Source organism: Hetaerina americana, unplaced genomic scaffold (genome assembly GCF_022747635.1).
Source record: "Hetaerina americana unplaced genomic scaffold, ioHetAmer1.1.p SCAF_38, whole genome shotgun sequence".
Classification (NCBI taxonomy): domain Eukaryota; kingdom Metazoa; phylum Arthropoda; class Insecta; order Odonata; family Calopterygidae; genus Hetaerina; species Hetaerina americana.
The window spans coordinates 2,538,695-2,560,364 of NW_027286963.1; the positions used below are offsets into that span (position 1 = coordinate 2,538,695).

At 35.7% G+C, this 21,670-nt stretch overlaps 2 protein-coding genes across 5 annotated transcripts in view; both read right to left on the minus strand.

Moving 5' to 3' along the window:
* LOC139691578 (CD151 antigen-like) overlaps positions 1-21,670 on the minus strand; it is a 392,922-nt gene that overhangs the window by 200,204 nt on the left and 171,048 nt on the right. Inside the window, exon 1 of one of the 2 annotated variants that reach the window (XM_071589462.1) lies at positions 3,113-3,922. The exons of the other annotated variant lie outside the window; for it this stretch is intronic. The gene's annotated coding sequence lies outside the window, so the exon portion shown is untranslated. Of the gene's footprint in view, positions 1-3,112; positions 3,923-21,670 lie in introns of those variants that run through there. 2 annotated transcript variants of the gene reach the window in all.
* wupA (wings up A) overlaps positions 3,925-21,670 on the minus strand; it is a 40,542-nt gene continuing 22,796 nt past the window's right edge. For all 3 annotated transcript variants that reach the window (XM_071589458.1, XM_071589460.1, XM_071589459.1), the window contains exons 8-10: positions 20,011-20,052; positions 6,082-6,980; positions 3,925-4,014 (exon numbers count right to left, since the gene is read on the minus strand). In XM_071589458.1, the coding sequence (XP_071445559.1) occupies positions 6,090-6,980; positions 20,011-20,052 (933 nt within the window). In that variant the 3' untranslated portion in view covers positions 3,925-4,014; positions 6,082-6,089. The remainder of the gene's footprint in view (positions 4,015-6,081; positions 6,981-20,010; positions 20,053-21,670) is intronic.

The following is a 21,670-nucleotide window of genomic DNA, read 5'->3' on the forward strand; positions in this document are numbered from 1 at the left end:
ACCACATCAATCCTGATTCCTTCTCCTAAATCAAATAAATCGGGGGGAATCATTCCGGAAGAAATCAAAACCGTCGGAATTCTATAAGGACAATGTTTTCGACATCTCATCTTCCCACAAATCCTAATTGTTTCTTAAAATTTGTGTCGCTCGCGGCAATCGGATGTTCTGCGTTTTTTTCCATAGCATTTCTCCACGTTACGAAGAAATACTCTATAAGCTTCGTCTCTTAATGCACGCAAACATCGCCGAGTGATCCATTATATCACGTGTGGCCGGTTTCGTGACTTATAGTAAAGCAAACATAAAACAAAAACCACGCTATGCAACGAACAATCAATCAATGGCGTAATATCCGATAATCGTTTCCCATTCATTGCTATTGCGATAAAGGCACAGTGTGCGATTATCTCTATCCTCGGAAAGAGTAAATATTACCACTCCAGTTTTTTATGTTTCTCATCAAACTTTTTTTTTTGGGGTGGGGGGATTAAACAGTTATGTAAGCGTCGATTTTGTAACAAATTGAATTTGCTTTTCAAACGACGTCACAGATAACGATCGCTGCTATGGGAATAGCGGGCGAATCGAATTTCTTTAAAGAGTTAAAACAGTTGATTCATTGAATATTTCACGTTAATCTAACGGTATTATTCCGAATACGTCCCGACAAGAGTTCAAAATGAAATTGCGAATATAATTTCATGGATCTCTTTCGCATTCTCGGGAAAAAATTCGTTAATTGGTGTTCAAAATGATTCGCCAACACAACCCCAAAAAATGATTTTGGGTTATGCTGGCGAATACTGAGGCTGTCGAGGAGGAGAGAGAGAGAGACCTTGGGGACGCGGATGTTGTCCCAGCCGTGTGAACTGAGTAGTCAAGGCGACGAATGCGGACTAAAGATTCCGCGCGCCAAGGGATGAAATACTGTGATGGGAGACTGCGACGTAATCATTTGACAAAAGCTTTCAAACAAACGTTACTATGAATGGAGGAAGGAATTGTTGCAAAATAGAACGCCTCCCTATTACCTACGAGTACGCTTTGCAGACTTAAGTGAATAAAATTAAATCTTAAATCTTCAGGAGCAATAACTGGATAGAAAACTGATAATAACCGGAATGTTGTAAGCTCCTTTTGATTTAAAAGAATGGCGAATTTATTATTTAACATAATGATGTTAATTTGAGTTATTAAAAAACGAATACATAATCAAATCATATATATACATATATATATATATATATATATATATATATATATATATATATACATACATATACATATACATACATATACATATATATATACATACATATATATACATTTTTATATACATATATATATAACATATCTGGGTCGCGGTAGTCCAGTGGGTAGAGCGTTGGACTGCTGACCGGAGGGTCCCGGGTCCGATTCCCGGGCAAGGCACTCTGGGCACCTGCAGCTCCACCCAAGCTATGTGATTTTTCGGATACCAGATCTTCCTGGGAAACCATTACCGGCACAGGGAAGGAACTGGCCCCCCTACCCTGATGTGTAAATTTCACAGGCCGTATAGGGCTTAGTACTGGGTGAACTCTACCATCACCAACTAAACCCGACCTTCGGATTGATTACTGTGTTTATGGTTATATATATATGTATATATATATATATATATATATATATATATATATATATACACACACCTGTATACACACACGCGGTGTGGTAGGTGATGGTAGAGTTCACCGAGTACTAAGTGCGAGGGCGGGTGAAATTCGCACATCAGAGTAGGCGGTACTTTCCCTATGCCGGTTATGACTTCCCAGGAAGATTCCGAAAAATCACACAGCTGCAGGGGCCCCGAAACTACTCCGGTCAGTAGTCCTAAGCTCTACCCTTGGACTACCGCGAACCAACACATATACATACAAACATGTATATATGCGTGTGTATATATATAGTATGTTTTTATATAAATATATACAAACACACGCATATACATATTCGCATACACATATAAATAACCACACGTGCTTGCACGCCCCCTTTCGTTCACCCATCCAGACACAATCTTTTAGCGAATCGTGGTCCCGCGGAATACAAAATTTTTTTCAGGAACACGGGGTCAAGGTTTATCTGCATCCTTAAGATCTTACTTAGACTACTACACCCTTTCGATCAAAAAATAAACAAACACTGATAAATTATTGCACGCTGGTGCAATAGATACACCCATCTCGAAAGCTCGGAGTGGATAATTCACAAGTGTTGCGGCATCTCCCGCAGTTTCTTTGGAAAAGGAATTACATGTTCAAAATTACAACATATCAAAGGTAGCGAACGGAAATAAGAAACCTGCAAAAACCGAATCACTTTGTTCTTGATGTTACTTCAAGTAGTTTGCATAGTAGCTATATTACATGACTAGTTTCAAAAATCATCGCTACGGAGCTACCTACTCCCATCCTGGGTAGCTTAATTTTTCGAAATCAACGCATGTTGACAAATAATAAACATACCGGAGGAATAAACATGTTGGTGCCTACCTCAACCTATTTATGTTGAACTATAGGCACGCTCTGAATATTATATGTAGATACCACGGTGGAAATATGCTCTCACATTCGAATCTAATAATTTATCGGGATACGGTAGATAGCCGAGTTTAACTTGGGCCCTGTAGATAGTTGAAAATCTTAAGCGCAGATGCTACACAAGCGGCGAACAAGGAATACAGAAAGCACGTTGATGTAACAGGTGAGTAAACAAAAAAATGCTGGCTACACTCCGGTAAAATAACTTCCTATTGGTGCGCTGTGACGATTTAAATACTTCAAAAAACACAGCTGGAAACATCTTCGCTGCTCAAAAAAAACATCCTTTTTGTTAACAGCAACGGTGCTGCATTTTGGTAGAAAACTTTACTTATGTACTAAACACCCCGAAATTAGATAGGTTAAAAGAAACGACAATTATTTATATTTTTTTGTAAGTCCACTCAGTGCATCACGCAGCTCTGACACTCTTTCACGAAGGACGATAAATATTTGAAGCCACATCTTAGAAATAACAATTGCAGAAGATCTTAATAAACACTAAATATTGCAATTTTAAGACTTACCTTCACAAGTGTCTTAGGTCCAAAACCATAAACCTTTAGCAAGCGTTGAACTTATTTCGTTTCGTTGAAGGACGGGATAAAAGCACAGGCTCGACTTGACACCATTTAAAACAATGACACAACGCAATAAACATTTAGTCCGAAGAACGAAAAAAAAACACTGTTAAACACGTAAACAACCTCGGATGCCACGGGCAACGGCTACCAACCTATCCATTTCACGTTTCGTCTGCTACTGAAGACGGCAAGGGCCTCTGACCGCTTCTTTGAATTACTCGGGGAAACTAACGCCGCGTGGTTGTGAAAATCCAAACTAATTAAATACGAACTCTTACGTACCTAAGATTTTTTCCCGCTGAAAGCTTCGGAAGTTTTGATTTCGTGAACTTTAAGGAAGGAGCCTTAAAGTGTTATAAATTCCAAATCCATTCGATAAGTTATTTGTAGAAATATGTTATTTTAATTTAATATCACGTGATGGAATACCGTTTTGCCCTGGATTTAATGAACGGATCGATTCTTTTTTTTCTCAATTTGAATAGCCAGTTGTTACAACTTCAAATGTTACATACTTTTTACAAAGAAGAAAAAATCATGCAATATGTACAATGTCAACAAACAAAAGCAGAATAATATGTCTCCTAAGTTGACTCAACAGTACAATACAATATGGTGATACTTATATTCAGTCTTTTTATTGATTAAATTTCCTTCGTATTCCAATTAATAATGATGATAAGTGAAATGAAATGATGAATGAGTTTGGCTGTGAACGTTTTTTTCACGCCAGATAAAGCAACTGAAGAATTAAATGGAATGGGTTTTTAGTCCAGAGAACATCTTCAGGCCTTCTTCAGATGGATTCACATTGATGATGAAAGATGAGGAGTGATTCTCGGCATCTGGAAATAAAAAATACAAAGTTTATGTATTTATTGATTTTAACATTCTAATGTTTTTTATTACTGCGACACGTAAACGGTGTAGATCAGGAACATTTTCTATGTAAAATGTGGGCTATACTAATTCTATTCAGATCAGAGAAAGCTAACTGCAAAAGTTTAACTCGTTTATTTAAGTGCATAGCGTTTCGACAGAGATAAACTAGTGCCCCCTAAATTTAAATGAAAGGAAAAGCAAAAATGCATTTTAACTGAAGATGCTTAAACTGAAAAAAGTGAAAGCTTAACTGTTTTAAGTTAAATCCCAAAAAAAAAATTCTTTTCAGTCGAGTTCAATGGAATTATTTTTAAAAAATCGATTTTACGAGTTAATTTTACTGAACGTTTATTAATCATCTCGCAAAAAAACTTACGAAAAAAACCGTCCATTGATTGGAGAACAAATTAGCAACAAAGGGAGGACTATAAAAAAATCCTTGTCTCTATTAAACAAGGGTAGAAGAGCCCTTTCTGACATTGTCTTTTTCTATAGTCTTCTCACCCACCCTCTTTCCTTTCATTTCGATTTCCCACCGGACGAAAGTCATTCGCCATTCGCTTCCTTTTTAGCTTGACGCTTTGCATTTCAGCGAGTAGTGTTTTACTTTTTACAAAAAACAAAGTTATTGGATCAAAAATTTGCTCGTTTATCAAGGTTTAGATCTCTTGAACCTGTTCGAGATCGCTATGATTTATGTTCGATCGAAAAAAATTGACTGTCTTTCTTCATTTTTTTCCCCGCATATTTTTACCAGTTCATTTTATACTTTTTTTACTTTTTCCAGCAATGAGAAAAAAGGCTAGCTCTTATAGATTGTTTTGACTGTCTGTCTAATCTAGTAAATGATTCCACTGGCCGATGGCATCTTATTCTGGAACTTTGATTTTGAGGAGACCATTTTTTTTCTTAGTTTCCAACCAAAATGAAATTACGGTACTACAATTAATTTATACAATATCAACGATGTGTATCTTCTCGTAAATAATTTTAATTCTTTATCTTGATGGTGCCACGCATTCGCTGATAACAGTCATGAAGTTGGATTCATTTCCGAATTGGATCGCGTGCAGTGTATTATAGTAAAGTAGCGCACCGAATAATAATGGACCCAACCTTATCTCAGACGAACACTTGACTATTATCCATTATTGCATTATGATTGAATTATAACATTAATGTAAATTGTCAATAGATAGCGATGTTGTGCAAGCGGTGCTATAACTTTATATACAACAATAACAATATGAATAATTGCAGGGATTTTACAAACGCAAATCTGATAAAAAATAAATTTTATCGCTGAAAACGTTCGCATAAAAAACGGAACATTCCCAAAAAAATGCCCTTTATCTAAAACTTTTGGCCATTTCAACAATGTTTCCAGTGTATATTTAATATTAATATTTTAATATTTCAGCCGCTCCCTCCTGACTCCATGAATCAGTGTCCACTATGTACCTTGTCCTCTCCTCCTCCTCCTCCTAGTACGTGGGCACTCAGCTCAAATCATAACTTTAAAAAGTCTACATGTCTATGACTTTCTCTCAAATTACTTCGTGATGTTTGATTATATTCTTTAAAAGGTATCCACTAAGAAAGAGGTTACTCTTGAGTCATATTTGTTGAGAATGATTCATTATCGATGGGAAGGATATACTACATCTTTATTACTTCTTAAAAATAACATTTTGGTGTAATTAATACCGTCAAAAAGGAACGTTTATCAATGGCCACGTTCTGACAATCGGTTTCCTAACCGCGTCCTTATTGGTTGGCTTCGCGCTTGACGTTACGGAACTCCAGCACAGTGATTGTTGCTCGAGTATATATTTGTCCTGGCCAATACTTCAGGCACAACAATTTTCAACCGAATCTGTTTATCCTCATTTAATACAACTGTTTTAGTTTGGCTCAGTTAGAAGACTCCAAACGCGTTGAGTGCTTTAAAATGCTCTGCGGAATCTTATTGGGAGAACGGAGATTAAAATCGAGCGTATAGATTGCGGTGAGTCTCCATTAAAACCCACCTCCGTGTTTAACCCTCGGCTGCCGGAGGAGCTTCTGCCGGCGCGGCCTCCGGAGCTGGCGCGGGCGTCTCTGCGGGGGCGGCGGCCTCTGCCGGGGGTGCGGCAGGAGCTGCAGGAGCGGCAGCATCGGCGGGCGGAGCTCCTTCGGCTGGTGCGGCCGGGGCGGCGGGAGCGGCGCCTTCTGCGGGAGGTGCCGCTCCCTCTGCGGGTGGTGCTCCTTCTGCGGGTGGTGCCGCTGCGGGAGCAGCACCCTCAGCCGGAGGTGCTGCGGGTGGTGCGCCCTCCGCCGGTGGTGCCCCCTCGGCGGGAGGTGCTCCTTCTGCGGGTGGTGCTGGTGCCGCGCCCTCAGCTGGTGGTGCTCCGTCCGCAGGTGGTGCTCCCTCGGCGGGTGGTGCACCCTCAGCGGGTGGTGCTCCTTCTGCGGGTGGTGCTCCCTCTGCGGGAGGTGCGCATTCTGCGGGAGGTGCGCCTTCTGCGGGTGGTGCTCCTTCTGCTGGTGGTGCTCCTTCTGCGGGTGGTGCTCCTTCTGCTGGTGGTGCTCCTTCTGCAGGTGGTGCTCCTTCTGCAGGTGGTGCTCCTTCAGCGGGCGGTGCGCCTTCAGCTGGTGGTGCTCCTTCCGCAGGTGGTGCTCCCTCGGCGGGTGGTGCTCCCTCGGCGGGAGGTGCTCCTTCTGCGGGTGGTGCTCCTTCTGCGGGTGGTGCTCCTTCTGCAGGTGGGGCGCCTTCGGCTCCCTCTGCTGGTGGTGCACCTTCAGCTCCCTCTGCAGGTGGGGCGCCTTCAGCTCCTTCTGCCGTCGGTGCTCCCTCAGCCGGTGCCTCACCTTCTGCTGGTGGTGCCCCTTCCGCTGGTGCACCTTCTCCCTCTGCTGGCGCCTCTGGGTGTGCCTCCTCTCCGTGGGCCTGTTGGGCATTCATCATCATTTTAGTCTCATTTCTCTAAAGAGAAATACACCTAACCTAAGCATATTTCCTCATGAAATTTATGGATATCTTATTATCCAAGTGTGGACTTTAAATAATAGATCTACCTAGATGAGGATTTAAAAAATGAAAATAATAATATGGTGTCATCGTAAAGGAAATATATTTTAAATTATTTTAAAAGATTTAGTTTATCAAAGCCACATGGGAATGTCCTCTGAGAGTGTAGATAAAGATTTTTATAAAACAATATATTTATTTGTTTATATTTATATGCCACGTTTGAAAGGACTTTTAGAAAGCAGTACAGTAAAGCTAAAAAAAAATTAAAGTACTATAGTCATGCCTACACATATACCCAGCGATACAAATTATTTAAAATGTAGTTAATTTCAATGCAAAATTTACTTGAACACATTTTCCAGATAATGCAATTGAGTTTATTTTTGTACTAGTTTTCCTATGCCATGGTTTTCCTATGAATTTTGGTTCTTTGAATTTGTAACATGCATAGAATAATGCATTAGGATGACCCATTTTAGGAATAATATGCTGAAAATACTTTACTGCAATCGTTCATCATAATGACAACTCTTAAGATTCAACTACATTAGGAAATCAAATGAAGAAAAAAGTTTGATATTATCTGGCGCTATGGTACTAAATATGTGTGAGATATTTGAATATATATGCATATATTTATATGGATAATAGATAATGAAATTATCATGGTGATATGTACTAAATTAAAGTTACATTTGAGCATAATTCTTTCAGAGTACCTACCTACTAATCATATGAGTGTAAATTTTGTGTACGCAATGTACGCCACGTAATGTAATGCCTATTTCTAATGTTCAGCTACATGATGGTTAATAGCTACAGAGATAAATGCTGTATTTAAAAATACTGACTACAACAATGTTTACAAATGGATCCCTTTACCATATCATTAGGAGAATGAGATAATAATGTAAATCAGTATTACAATTCCTAATAGTATAGTAATGTTGCAAAGGAGTATATAAATATTGTCTTTGGACAATCTCACAAAAAATATAATTTAATTTATTTATATGGATAAAATCCATAACCTGCGCCTCATTTAAATATGCCAATACCGAAAGAGATAACATTTTATACCTTTTTTTCCAGAAATTGTACTTTTGTATTGTAATGAGATACTGTTGAAAAAGGAGTGTCTCTGAATATCTATGAATACACCTTTCCTTGGCATGATTGCCATCCATAGACATCTGTCTCACCTTAATTACATCAGCTTATGTCTTCCAGACTGATTTTCTTCATATTAGTTCATTGGAAATAAATCTAATCAGCTAAACTAAAGAATGAATAGAAGAAGCTCACCTTTACAATGGTTGCATCCATTACTATAACTTCAAACTTTATATTCCTCCCAATTTACTCATTCTCTATTACTGGCTTCAGTCATTAGGCCAGCATCAGCTCTGACTACAATTTACTCAGATTATATTGGTATATTTGATAATACTTTATGTCATGGAGGGGTAGCAAACAATTTTAAAACTTTTAAAGTGTTTTCGCAAGAATATCTAGTTAAAAATGACAATTAGAGGGTTCATTTTACAATTTCTAGCATTAAAAATGTCACTTTGGTATAGCAGGTGCCATTTCTTATCAATAGAAGACCTACCCATGCAAAAAATTGTTTTCAGTAATGCACTGTTACACTTATACAATCAATAAAATATCAAGAAAAATCAAAATAGCACGCTGTCACCCTGCCCAACCCATTTGTCACCCATTCAGTCAATTGGAACAACTCATGTAGACAGCATAGAATCCCATCCATTGGCATAATTATGTATTTTGAATATAATTATACTTCAAATGGTCCATTCAAACATATGTTCTTGCAATGTCAATTTTCCTGGCTATTTGTTATCAGTGTCTTAACTATGCCAATCTCTTTTGACCAGCCTCTTTTGTCATTTTTATTTAATTGAAACTCCTTCAATATTAGTCTAGACTGTACCCTATTTTCCTGGAAGGAGAGGGGAAACGGTAACACTTCTGCATCAAGGTTTACTCATCTAGTTTTGCCGAAAACATTTAATGAAGAAGAGCCAGCCATTGCAGTTAATGTGAAGCAAAAGCCATGTTACCTCCAAAGGACACGAAATGGATGAATGGAAACAAATGGAATTATTTTCCCACACAACAAACATCCTATGCTTTTCACTGATCCCAAATTCCCTGACCATTCTTCCCAATGTCATATCAAGTACTTTCCAATCTGTATGACCTCATTAACAAACCTTGTCCCCTTCCGACCAACAGCAGGTGCCATAAAACCTCTTCAGGAAAGGGTGGGGAAGCCACTTACTAATATGAACCAAAATAAATTTACAATCTCTTATGCTACAAAGAAAGTTGAACGTCGTATAGATTTGGACACTAATAACATTACTGGAAAAGTGAAAAAAACTTATTTAATCCACTGTGGGGATTTATTCATACGACCCATGTTTTGTCATGCCTGACATCTTCAGGTACACAGTTTTAAATGGCATAAAAGAGAGGATTGGAAGGGATGGTGGAGATGGTATATGGTTGGATGGAAAATGGGTTAAATGAAATGGAAAACGGCTCAATCAGATTGTATTCATAAATCATGAGGTGGATTTGACTAAAGTTAACTTGGACACAGCAGTGCAGCATTCAGTAGATATTTTTATAGCCACAAAACAGCAGTTATTGGAAGTTAATTCTGGGCATACAGGTAAATAATATTAATTTTGAATTTTATCAAAGATAAAAATATTTCTCTATTTTTAATCCTTGTATTTTCCCACTCTTTCAAATGCACTAATGCAAACATCTCTCCTTCTTCTTTCAATAGAGTTAATGCATCAATACCCTGATCCATTGACCTGGAGTCAAAGATTCAATGTAATAAATTCTACCAGAAAACTTTAAGCATCAAATTCACCTTCTGTCCCCATCATCCCTCTTTCCCTCCCACTAATGAAGATTTGACCCTAATAATTAATCATCTCACTCACATTTTAAGTATGTAGATACCTATTCAAGAACTTAGTGACTAAATATATCCAGAGTACTGAGTGAGTAAGTTCAGAGAAACGTAAAGGTTGTATACTCATAAATATAAAATATATTCATTGCATATTACATAAAACCTACCCACAAACTATTCAGCCATTCAATTTTTGGTTTAAAATGGCCTACATAGGACAAAGATGCCTTATTTCCCTTCTAAGTACTCCCATTGGAACTTCAAACATTTATCCTAGCGTTTCTTTCACTTTTCAAAACAATTGGCAAAGTCCTTTTTCAGAATTACCATCAGCTGCCTCGTCCCATTCTCCTTTTTCTCATCAACCGACTGTTTGGGAAGGCTGGGGTTTTGTTTCAGGATCAAAGCCACACACCCATGACTCATCTCCAGTTAAGAGCTTTTATTAGAAAACCTGGGTCATTGCTAGTCACTTGAAGCAAGTCCCCTGCAACTGCAGCACAAATTTCTTGATGTTGACGAGATAAAAGAGAATACAGGAGGCAGCTGATGACCATTCCAAAAAAGGACTTTGCTGATTATTTTGAAAAGTGGAAGGGATGCTGGGATAAGTATGTGAGGTCCAAAGGGGAAGGGGACTAAGGCCTAAATTGTTCTAGGTAGGCTATTTTTCTCAAATATTTCATGTCTGGATACTTTACGGACAGTCTTTGTATACTATGGGCATGCTTTTAAAAAATTACATACCTTTTGTAAGTTGAATGGAATGCAAATCCTTGGGTTCAGGTCCAGGTCAATGGACCTTAGGTTAGCCATGTTATAACAGGAAGAGGAAAATTTGTGTGGAAGGAATGGCAACATTTAGGGCAACATGGATACATGCAATATCATGCTTTGAGGCAGGAGAAGATACCTTACATCCTTTTAAATCCCCCAAGGTACTGTCTCCTCTGGAAACTCACCTGATGACCCATAGCTACACAGCTTTAAGTAAATTTTACAACTTATGAATTCACAATCATTTTGGAAGGAATAATTGCCTCTCGGAAACAGTTTGGGTGTAATTTCCCTACTTTACAGGATAACTAGAAAAGGTCGAGAGTCTTAGAAGTTTTAAGAATATTAAATGGTCCTGTTGGTATCCAAAACCTTTAAATATCTGAAATATTATCATTGACGTTTAAGGAATGAAGAATTTTTCACATAATGAAAAATATTCTAAACCTGAGAACAGCACTCAATAACTCAATTTGGTCATGAAGGAAACTTCTGCCTCACCACTCCTGTTGTTCAGGAATATGAATTTTATTGTGTTTTTATTAGGTAATGAATAAGATCGCATGTGCTAGCTTTTTCCAGTGGCCAATTATCATTCGCAACCTAGCTATGAAACTTTATTCTTGGCCATATGCTGAGTTTCATTGCACAGGAGATGTATATTTAAATCTGGAGCAAAGAAATATAATTTCTTATGAATTGGGCAAATACACTAATACTATTCTCAATAATGAGCATTACTACTATGATATGGTCTAAAAATTGACCTGACGTCTGATAGAGGACGTTGCCTGACTAAATGTAGTGGGAATGGAAAGGAAATGGAAATTTCATCAAATGGATAGCAATTTTAGTCTCATTAGCAGTAAAAATTAATGTCCCAAGTTAGTAAACCAAAATGGAATGATCTGGGAAAATATGAAAATAAGCATATACTTGTAGATAAGAAAATAACAAAACTTTGTTAAATAATTTATGAAAAATACTTTTCCCGAAGGAATTTTCATTTCTGTGCTTTGAATCCAAGGATGTTGTCTGGCCCATCATAGTTTCCCTTTTGGCAAGATATTTCAATTAAATTTTTAATGCTTTAAAGGAAGCATATAATTTTAAAAAATGTCTCAAGCTGAGCCATTCATGATGGAATGGAGCATCATCTTCAGAATGAAATGCTCAGGAAAATGGACCAGTAGTTCATTCCACTTGACTCCTAAGATGACATATTCGGATCTGAAGAAGATGATTTGTTTATGAACAAAACTGCCATCCAGCAAAATGAACAAACTCTGGAGAAGCCCAAAAACCTATGAGATATCTGCAAATCAGTTTTGAAGCCTTCCTCGCGATAACAATTTCTGCCATCTATTCAGTATGGATTGTTTTAGCAAAATAGTCAGCCAGAGGAGGCTGAAGAAATATTTAAATAGCATATAGACGGAAAAATAATGAAATTTTGGCAAATGACTTGTTAAAAACCCATTTCTGAAGGACATTTGTGTGTGTTTCTATGTCAAAGGAATTTTTCCAGTACAGATGTTCTTTTCGTGAGATATTTCAAATAAAATTCATGTTTAATAATAAATTCTCTCCATAACTACCTATGAGACAAGAACTTGCAAGGATGAAACTTCAGGTATATGAGCCTGGTATACTTTAGTTTCAATAGAATCTGATATTTTCTTAATATTGCAAACCTAACCATAAACCTGAGTCAATTAGATAGTAATGATGAGATTGCCACTCATGTCACACATGGAATTGACATCTCAGATCCAAAATCTATCCGAGGACCATGCATAATTTCTTTAGAATGGATGTCATAACTTAGGTATGTAAAATTATATAATTATTGCAAATATGCCTCATATTTCCTCCGATCCCAAAAATACTAGCTGATCTTCACCTTGGTAGTTAGTTTTTTGCCCAAAAATATGCAATCCTCCATTCATAATTCTAATCATTGAATGAGCTCTGTGTAAAATTAAGCAAACAGTAGACTTCAAATGCAGCCATATAAGTCTTTCCTGAAATGGGAGTTAAAAATTACAGAAAGAAGCTTGTTTTGACCAAACTCTTCCTACATAAATTTTATTATCAAGTCCATAACATTTATTATTTCCATTTTTGCCTAAACACTTTAATAATTCAGCATGACTATTAGGTACTACCTTAATCCTGACTAAAATAGAACTTTAAAATAAAATATTTTTACGATTTATGAAGCAACCCTTTATCTAGACTTTGATGAAATTCCATTATGTAAGGTCTATCACAATAGTTCTCATTTATACTTAATGATTCTACTTAATGTCTTGAACACTTATCCTGAAATATCTAAACTAACCAAACTATTTCTTCAAGTTATGTAAATTTATATAAATTGCTTCTACAAAAACCCTGGCTACTAAAAACAATGGTATTAGTTAGTATCAGAATAATGCTACAGCAAAAGAAAATTTGCCTCAAACAATTATAAAATCTGTATGAATATTCGTAAAGGGTTTTCATTTCCCTATATTAACAGATCGCCCAATTCTTTCTCTTGTGATACAAAGTTAAGGAATAAAATGTCCCATTTTTTTGCACCTGCACTAAAACAGATATGCAAAAGGTTCAAAAATGATGTTCCTGGTTATAGCATATCTTTGGATTTTTAATCAATTGCATGAATAAGTGAAGTATATAAGTTGGGGAAAATTCAGCGTGGAAATATTCAGTTTTTGAGTAGTTGCATCAGGCATCTAGTATGACCTGAGATATCATGTGTGCATGAAATTTACTATTTTGTAAACATACCATATTGTTTAACTTGAATGCCATAATAGTTAAATGTTGTTGCTGAGTTTACAACTGAGAACAAAACCTTGACTCTTCAATTACTACGATATGATTTGACCAAGAATTTATCTTTCCTCAACTGTTATAATAATCATAAGACCGAAAGTAACAAACCGACATTAACACATTTGATTTATTACTGTCAGTTTATGATCACTACAACATTCTATGAAAACATTTCTAACATCTTAATATTTCTAAAACACTGAACTGACGATAAAATGATGTGGGTCTTAAAACCAGCTCAAGCAGGGTGACATATAATATGAAAAATTTTGTAGCATCAAAAGATGTATTCAGTGAGGTTTTCATTGAGTTACCTACTCTAACATTTCCTCTTTGAACAGTGTTAAAGGAAACAGCAAAAGGATCTTGCTCTGATCTTCGCTGATCATTCAACTGAAATGTCGTCTTATCTCTACCTACAGCAGTTTATAAACTTCCTTTGGTAGGCCTCAAGAGGTATTTTAATGATAAGCAATCCAATGGAGATATGCTCATTGGACAGAAATAAACCAATCTTTTCATATATCTAACGGCTAATACAAGCAGTCTCTGTAGATCTGATTAATGACATTCAGTAATTAAGAATTGATTCTCAAGTTTCCCCTCAAAGGATAATGTTTAAATAAATGGATATTAGGACCTGTAAATTTATTTTATGAAGGTAAACAATCCTGCATGACACATTGGGATATTGTGAAGCATCTTTGGGATATTGTGAAGCATTGTCTAGCCTCTGGTTTCATTGTTTATATGGGTGTCTAACGACTGCATCCATTTTGTCTAATTTTTTTATTTAACCTACATGTGTGTACCCTTTGGACCAATGAGACATTAGAGTACTGCTGTTGTTATTAATGTAATGTACAGATATCTATGCACTGTTCAAAAGTGACCAGAACGACTTAGGAATGAGTTTTGTCTGTAACCTGGGGACCATATTTAGCTATTAATCATTGATTCTAACTTATTGTCAGATAAAGAAAAAAAAGGAGTTTTTCATGAAGCCTGGGAACTTTTTGGCCTTCTCCCAAGACCTCAACAATCTGCAACTTCAGCATTGGCCAAAACAACCTCAAAACACTGACCCAAAATCCCACCTATCACCATCTTATTTTCATTGCCTAATTTAATTTTCATACATTAATTTAATTTTCGTGCAGAGTTTTACAAGGAACTTCTCATTCTGAATTGTGGCCCACACTGTAAATCAGTAACTTTGAAGTAGATAGGCCAACATAAAACAGTAATAGCAATGTGATATTTTTTCATTTTCTCAAAAATATTTTTTCAAAAATGCACCCATCACAGCAATCATATTTTAACTCAGACACACTATGAAACCTATTTCAAAGAACATTGTTTACACTTGATCACAAATGTCACGACTGTACCCTGGACAATTAGGGGAAACGAATGTGTGTCTGTAATGCCTGGCTATGAGGGTGTCAAAGATGAGATGACATGGAAAGATTGAATCTTGACTGGGGTATCCTATATAGGTCTATATGAGGTCTGTGGTATCATACTTCTCATTATTTGTGAATCTGTGAAATATGGTTATTCACTGTAGGTCCTTGATGAGCTCGATGTGAAAAGGTGCAGTTGGCCAATACTGCCATTATCTGCCAGTTTACCACTCTAAGGTAGGTTGCCTATCCTCATGTGGTCATAATCATTAAATGCAAGGAAGTGTAAGTGCTTGCTCTAATTTAAGGGCCTAATGCAATATGCTATTACATAATTATATAATGACAGAGTTGATCACGGTAGTCCAGTGGGTAAATCATTGGACTACTGACCAGAGGGCCCGAGTTTGATTCCCAGGCAAGCCTCCCTGGCCATCTGCAGCTCCACCCAAGCTATGTGATTTTTCAGGTACCAGATCTTCCTGGGAAACCATAACCAGCACAGGGAAAGGAACTGCCCCCCCTACCCTGATGCGGGAATTTCACATACTGTCGGGCTTAGTACTGGGTGAACTCTACCATCACCTACCAAACCGACCTTCAGGTTGATTACTGTGTTTATGGTCATACTGACAGAGAAGCATCGCATGCCCCACATTATTTGTTTTTCCCCTCAATAATTTTTTAACTACATTTGATGTATTTAATTACATTCTATGATGTACTCCATGGCTAACTGTGCTCATATTGCCTTTCAAAATTGCAAAACTATTCCTAAAAAGGGTAAAAGTACTGCTAAAAACTTATTTTAAGGCAATATTTGGTCCACAATGAAAGATCTTGTTTTCACCTCCCTTGTCCTTGAAATATTAAATGATCATGGTACTATGCTGTGTGTGAGACTTAAAAAAAAGTAGTATTGAGAAAACCAAAAATAAATCATCAAATTATACCTCCGTGACAAATCTTAAGTTTTCCCTTTTCAACATGCTATTTACGCTAATAATACCTCAAAATAGTCGACTCAAGGTTTATAGCCCTTCCTATCTTACATGATTCGTTAATTGAATGACACTCTAGCAAATAACTAATTTTAGTGATTCTAAATATATGAAAGTATTGGACACATGATTAACAAATTTAAACCTGGATAGATATAAGGGGAAAAATAATAGCATTGTAAAAATTATCTGAATCCCTGTAACTCTAATAACTCTAGTAAATAACTGAATCCATATATTTTAGCAGGAGGACATGAATTTCAGGCAGATATTGCATGCCTTAAGCTAATGCATCTACTTTACTAATGTGTGAATACGCAAAACTTACAGTGAATAATATTGACTACATTCACAAACTCCATGATTCCTTCAACTAAAGAAATTAAAGAAAAATTTCTTTGAGCACGATTCTCTTTCTTAACAGTAAGCTCATCATAGGCTACACTAAAGTCAAATGCCATGATTTGGAAGAGTATCATAAATCACATATTTCAAAAGTGTTATCTAAATTCCCAAAACTACTAACCCCTTTATAATTACGCACAAAAACATTGACAATCAACAATTATTATTGTTCCCAATATGGAGGTTGAAATTAAAATAACTAACTAGCATCAGTCAAGATTATCACAGAATAATATACGAAATGTGATTTTACTGAATCATTTTCCCTTTAAGTGTGTCCTTTATTCATATAATTCTGGTGATGATGACTAATTTTGTGCAATGCATTTATCAAATAAATTGGAGGATGGCAAATCATCTGTACTATTAAATTGTAAATGAAGTTTTCAATGTATTCCAAATTAACAGGTAAGCAATTGAATTGCAATAAATCCTGATAATATATATATTAGAATACAACTTCATTCTTAATGCATTCCTCATGCTGTGAAATATCTTACCCATACTTTTAAGAGTCATTTTGATTGTTTTTTTTACTTCAGTAACTCTTCTTTAAACTCAAAGGTTTTTGCTGGCATTATTATTTCGGTAAAAACTGTCTTTATATCTTTGTCACCATTGAATTAACATACATTTTAATGCCTATTTTACAGAAGACAAGCATTTAATGATTGATTTAAGCAGATATATAGGATTTGGGGTGTAATTTGCCATCATTGGCCTTCAGAATTATATGCCAATCCTGCTGCCCTGAGAAAATTAGGTAATTACCATGAAAATGCCCACTAGACCCTTCAAATGGCTACATAACCACTGCCGAGCTAAGAAGGCCAATGATAAATTTTTCCACTTTCTTTCTGAACTTTATTTGCCAGTTGAGAACTCATTGGGCCTCTTGACAGTTGATATATTTTAAGCAGAAAATAATTATTCATAATGCACTGATAAATATACATGACCTATATGATGAAGTACTACAAGCAGCATCATGAAGTAAGAGAGTTTTTCTGTATCTATTGCTTTGGCAAATGATAACTTTTTAGCTTATCTTAAGATTCCAGCAAAATGTTGAGATGTGACTTAAAGAAGGTGTAATTGCCATACCACTAAAACCTATAGTGACGTATAGAGGGATGAGGCAACATCATTTTTAGCCCGGACAACTATCCTATTCTCTGTGATGAATCTTACACCTTATCACCAAACTTCATTAATTGGATAAACAACCTCTACATCCCTCAGAAGTGTAATGGCTATGTAAAAAGGAAGAGAGAACTTTGATGTGCACAAGTGTACAGAGAGTTGAAATCAATGGTTGAATGGTGAAAGGGGTGTCTTGGGAAAGGAAGGCTAAGTACAGGAGTATGAAGAAATGTATGGTATCTTTGAAAAAAGGAGGAAGGGGATGGACCATTTTTGCAGGTTGTGATCAACTAAAGATGGAGATTTGGGGAGTTGTGACAGGAAAAAATGGAACAGCCAGGATCATCCTTTTATGGAATTTGGGAAGGGTATAAAAGTGAGGGGGTGTGAGCCTGATGTGGGATAAGAATGGATATGTCCATGGGCAATCTATTTTTTAATTAACCATGGTCCTCAAATATATATACGACGACTTAATTACATAATTTTAGCAGTTGGGAAAAGTCTGAAACATATGAATTTCCTCTACCCTATCCTTATCATCCTGAAAAATACGTATTTGATGCCATAGAATAACAACAAAGGGATAGCTTCTCCATTAAGGATATTTCGAATTGTTTAAGTTGATTAAATGCTTTAATCCCAATCATTTACCACTAAATGAAATTTTCCTTGCATAAATGCCTGATTCATCATTAGTCGATTACAGATTTATAAATGCACTGATTTTTTTCAAGGTGGACTATCATGATCAAACTGAAAACTGAGTGGTACCCATTAATGACTCACTGGAATAAAATAATTCCCATATATTATACCTGTTTTCAATGTCCCAGGGCAAGTTGGAGGGTGAGTCAGCTTTCTTGTTTTCTTGGCAAACTTGCAAATACAAGGTGATGACTGAATGATCCATAAACGTCAACATTTCACACATGCAGGCAACAAAAAATCTGCAAGCATGGCAAAAGTACAACGTTTTCTTTTTGAAGTCCAACTTACTATGATCTGAATTAAGCATGCATCAGGAGATCACAGTTATAAGTCAACTGTGAGGCACAACTGTGATTGAACAATACTAATATATATGTATATATATATACATATACATATATATATATACATATGTATATATATATATATATATATATATATATATATATATATATATATATATATATATATATATATATATATATATATATATATATATATATATATACACACACACAAAGACACATCTTCATTGAAATGAAAATACGCAACTGTGGAATCTCTCCAAACACACTTCAATACAACATACAATAAATCTGGAATGGATATTCCACATAAGAAAACAATAAAAAAAAGGATGTTTTCACATTGTTTCTAGCAACACGGTGATCTCATGGTGGGTTGAACTAATCAATACTTCACATCAGACATACACCAACACATATCTCGTTTTATTGCTTTCCACAGCTTTTTTACATACAAACAAATCAGGTCTATCACGGGAAGATTTCATGGAACACTGGAATCAATACGATAAAGGTGGTGAACTACTACAATGAATAACTTCTTAACAAAGTACAATTCTCATATAAATATGTAGGATCACATAACTATGACTCCAAAAAGTATAACTGCTGGCATATAGAAGTGGATTTACATAGTACAGTGGAACAGATACACATACAGACTGCTTGAACGGTAGCATCAAAGGGGAGAAGAAGGGACTTTGAAAACAAAAACAAGCAATTCCTACAGGAAAACCCCAAATAACAATTAAAATCCAGGCTTGGAAAAAAATATCACAAGCCACAAAAAAGAAATGTGATGCCCATGCAAGATGGCAAAGAAGTGAAGGGAGATGGGGTGATGGTGGTGGTGGTGGTGAAGAAAAAAACATAGGGGTGGCCAAAAATAAACAGAAAAAAGGGGATTATTTAAAAAAATCACCAATGCAGAGGTAGAAAAAAATCATTTGGGCTAGACTCACATTAAAATTCGTAGTAGAATCCCTGCAATGGTCACCGAAAAAAGATTGATCGAAAAAAAATGTATTAAATATTCGTACCATATCCAGAATCATCCCTCCCTCCCAAGAAAAAAAAGAAAAGGGAATCAAAATTTCCATTAAACCTTCATTAAGCTGTAAAATATACCCTATGCTGGTGCAAAGTTTTGTGAAAGTTAAAATCATTCACATATTTTTCCTCCCCACTTCCCTCCCGCTTTCAAAAAAAAAATATATATATACTCCCTCGCAAACATTTGCAATAGATGTTGTCGAAATGCACTTGTCGATTCGCGTGATAAATTTGTTGGGTATATGAGAATATTCTTTTATAAAATTATTCAGCGGCCTCAATGGCCTCGTCTACAGCCGCTTCCACGGGTGTCTCAGCCCGCTGTTCAGAAGACTCCTCCTTTACCTTCTTTTCATCTCCCTTCTTGGACCAGTCTGGTTTCTTTTGCTGAAAAATAAGTAGAGTGGAGATTAGAAGACATACAAAATGCAACGTGAATGAATTCATTAAAATGAAGCAGGTAAGTGCAAATGTAAGGATTAAGTAATTCTTTTTTTTTTGTTTGGAATGGAAGCATTAGATATTAAATTAAATGTGGTCACAGGAATGTGTGTAGAAATGCATAAGAAGTAAAAAGGAGTTTTTGTTTTTAATTATTGGGTTGGTTGATAATGGAGTAATTATTAAAGATTATATTAAAGGAGTATATCTAATAGGAAAACAAGACTTTTAATCATTCATAGCCTCTTTTTTTAAATATATACAGTGACTTCCTCTAGTAATATAGATACTTTCAGTTTTTTTAATATTCATTTCCTGAGAAATTAGTAGGTATGCTGATTGCGATAGATACTTATTGGATTATTATCAGGAGGTATTCATTCAGATATTACTAATTCACTATGCATATCCAGCATAAGTCATTAGAAGTTATGTTGAAGTCATTAGTTTACCCATATAAAATATATACATATTCCTTATTTACATATTTCATCTAACTCATTAGTCCCCAACGGAGCATGTACATTTGAATTCATTCCAAATAATCAATAGACAAGCATAAGTGATGAGGTTTTTACATTGGCCATTTGTTAGTAATCTGAGTAATAGCAATCAAATAAATTTTTTAATACAATTACTTTATAATAATTAAATCTCACCTCTTGTAGAATCTTATCTGTGAAGTCCTATACCATGACGTAAATTTCTCACCAATTCATTTAATGTGAAGAGGTTTTTAAGATTAAAATGATCTTAATAAGTTATGTCTATCAACATTATATTTAGAGATTTTTTTGTAAACTCAAAAAAAAAGAGGAAAACACTGTTCCATTTACCCTAAAAAACAAATTTGTACCAGCCTATAGATCAATAATTTCTTCTGCAACTACAATATTAAAACTACGATCTAGGTTTTTTTTTCTAAATTAGGAAGAGCTTATTCTAAGACAAAAAAGACATCACTGTCTGGCTTAAAAACAAGTAAGAGGGAAACTTTTCATAACAGAAAAAAAATCACAGGCAATTACACAACATAGTCAGACAGAAACGTAAAAAAAGAATAGACTAATAGTGCACACATAGAGTGCGAAAAGCACACAGTAAAACGGAAGTGTACAAGAAAAACGTAGATACTATGAGTGACAAAGAACTAAAATCACAAAAAACAAAAATGTATTGTGCTCAAAGATATAAGAAACTAAAATATGTAAACTTACAAGGAAGAATGTAAAAAAGAAAGGGTTTTCTACTTAGATGTAATTGTATTTGTAAAGTATGTCAATACAAACTGTAGTCACATTGGACAGATGATGAACAAAAGGACAAAGTTTTATTTAAGCTGATTGAACTTAAAAAATAATTGACCAGAGAAAGTGTTTTTTTTTAAATAATAGTATTTTAGAGAAAATGATGGTGTCTTATTTCTTCTGCCATTCTGCCTTCTCCGATTTCTTGGGCTGTGAAAGGACAAGTACAACACACATAAACAATCACATTTTCACAAAAAGTAACAGGTATTTTTTTTTTAATTATAGGTTTCTATTTTAGTTCTGTTCGACCAACA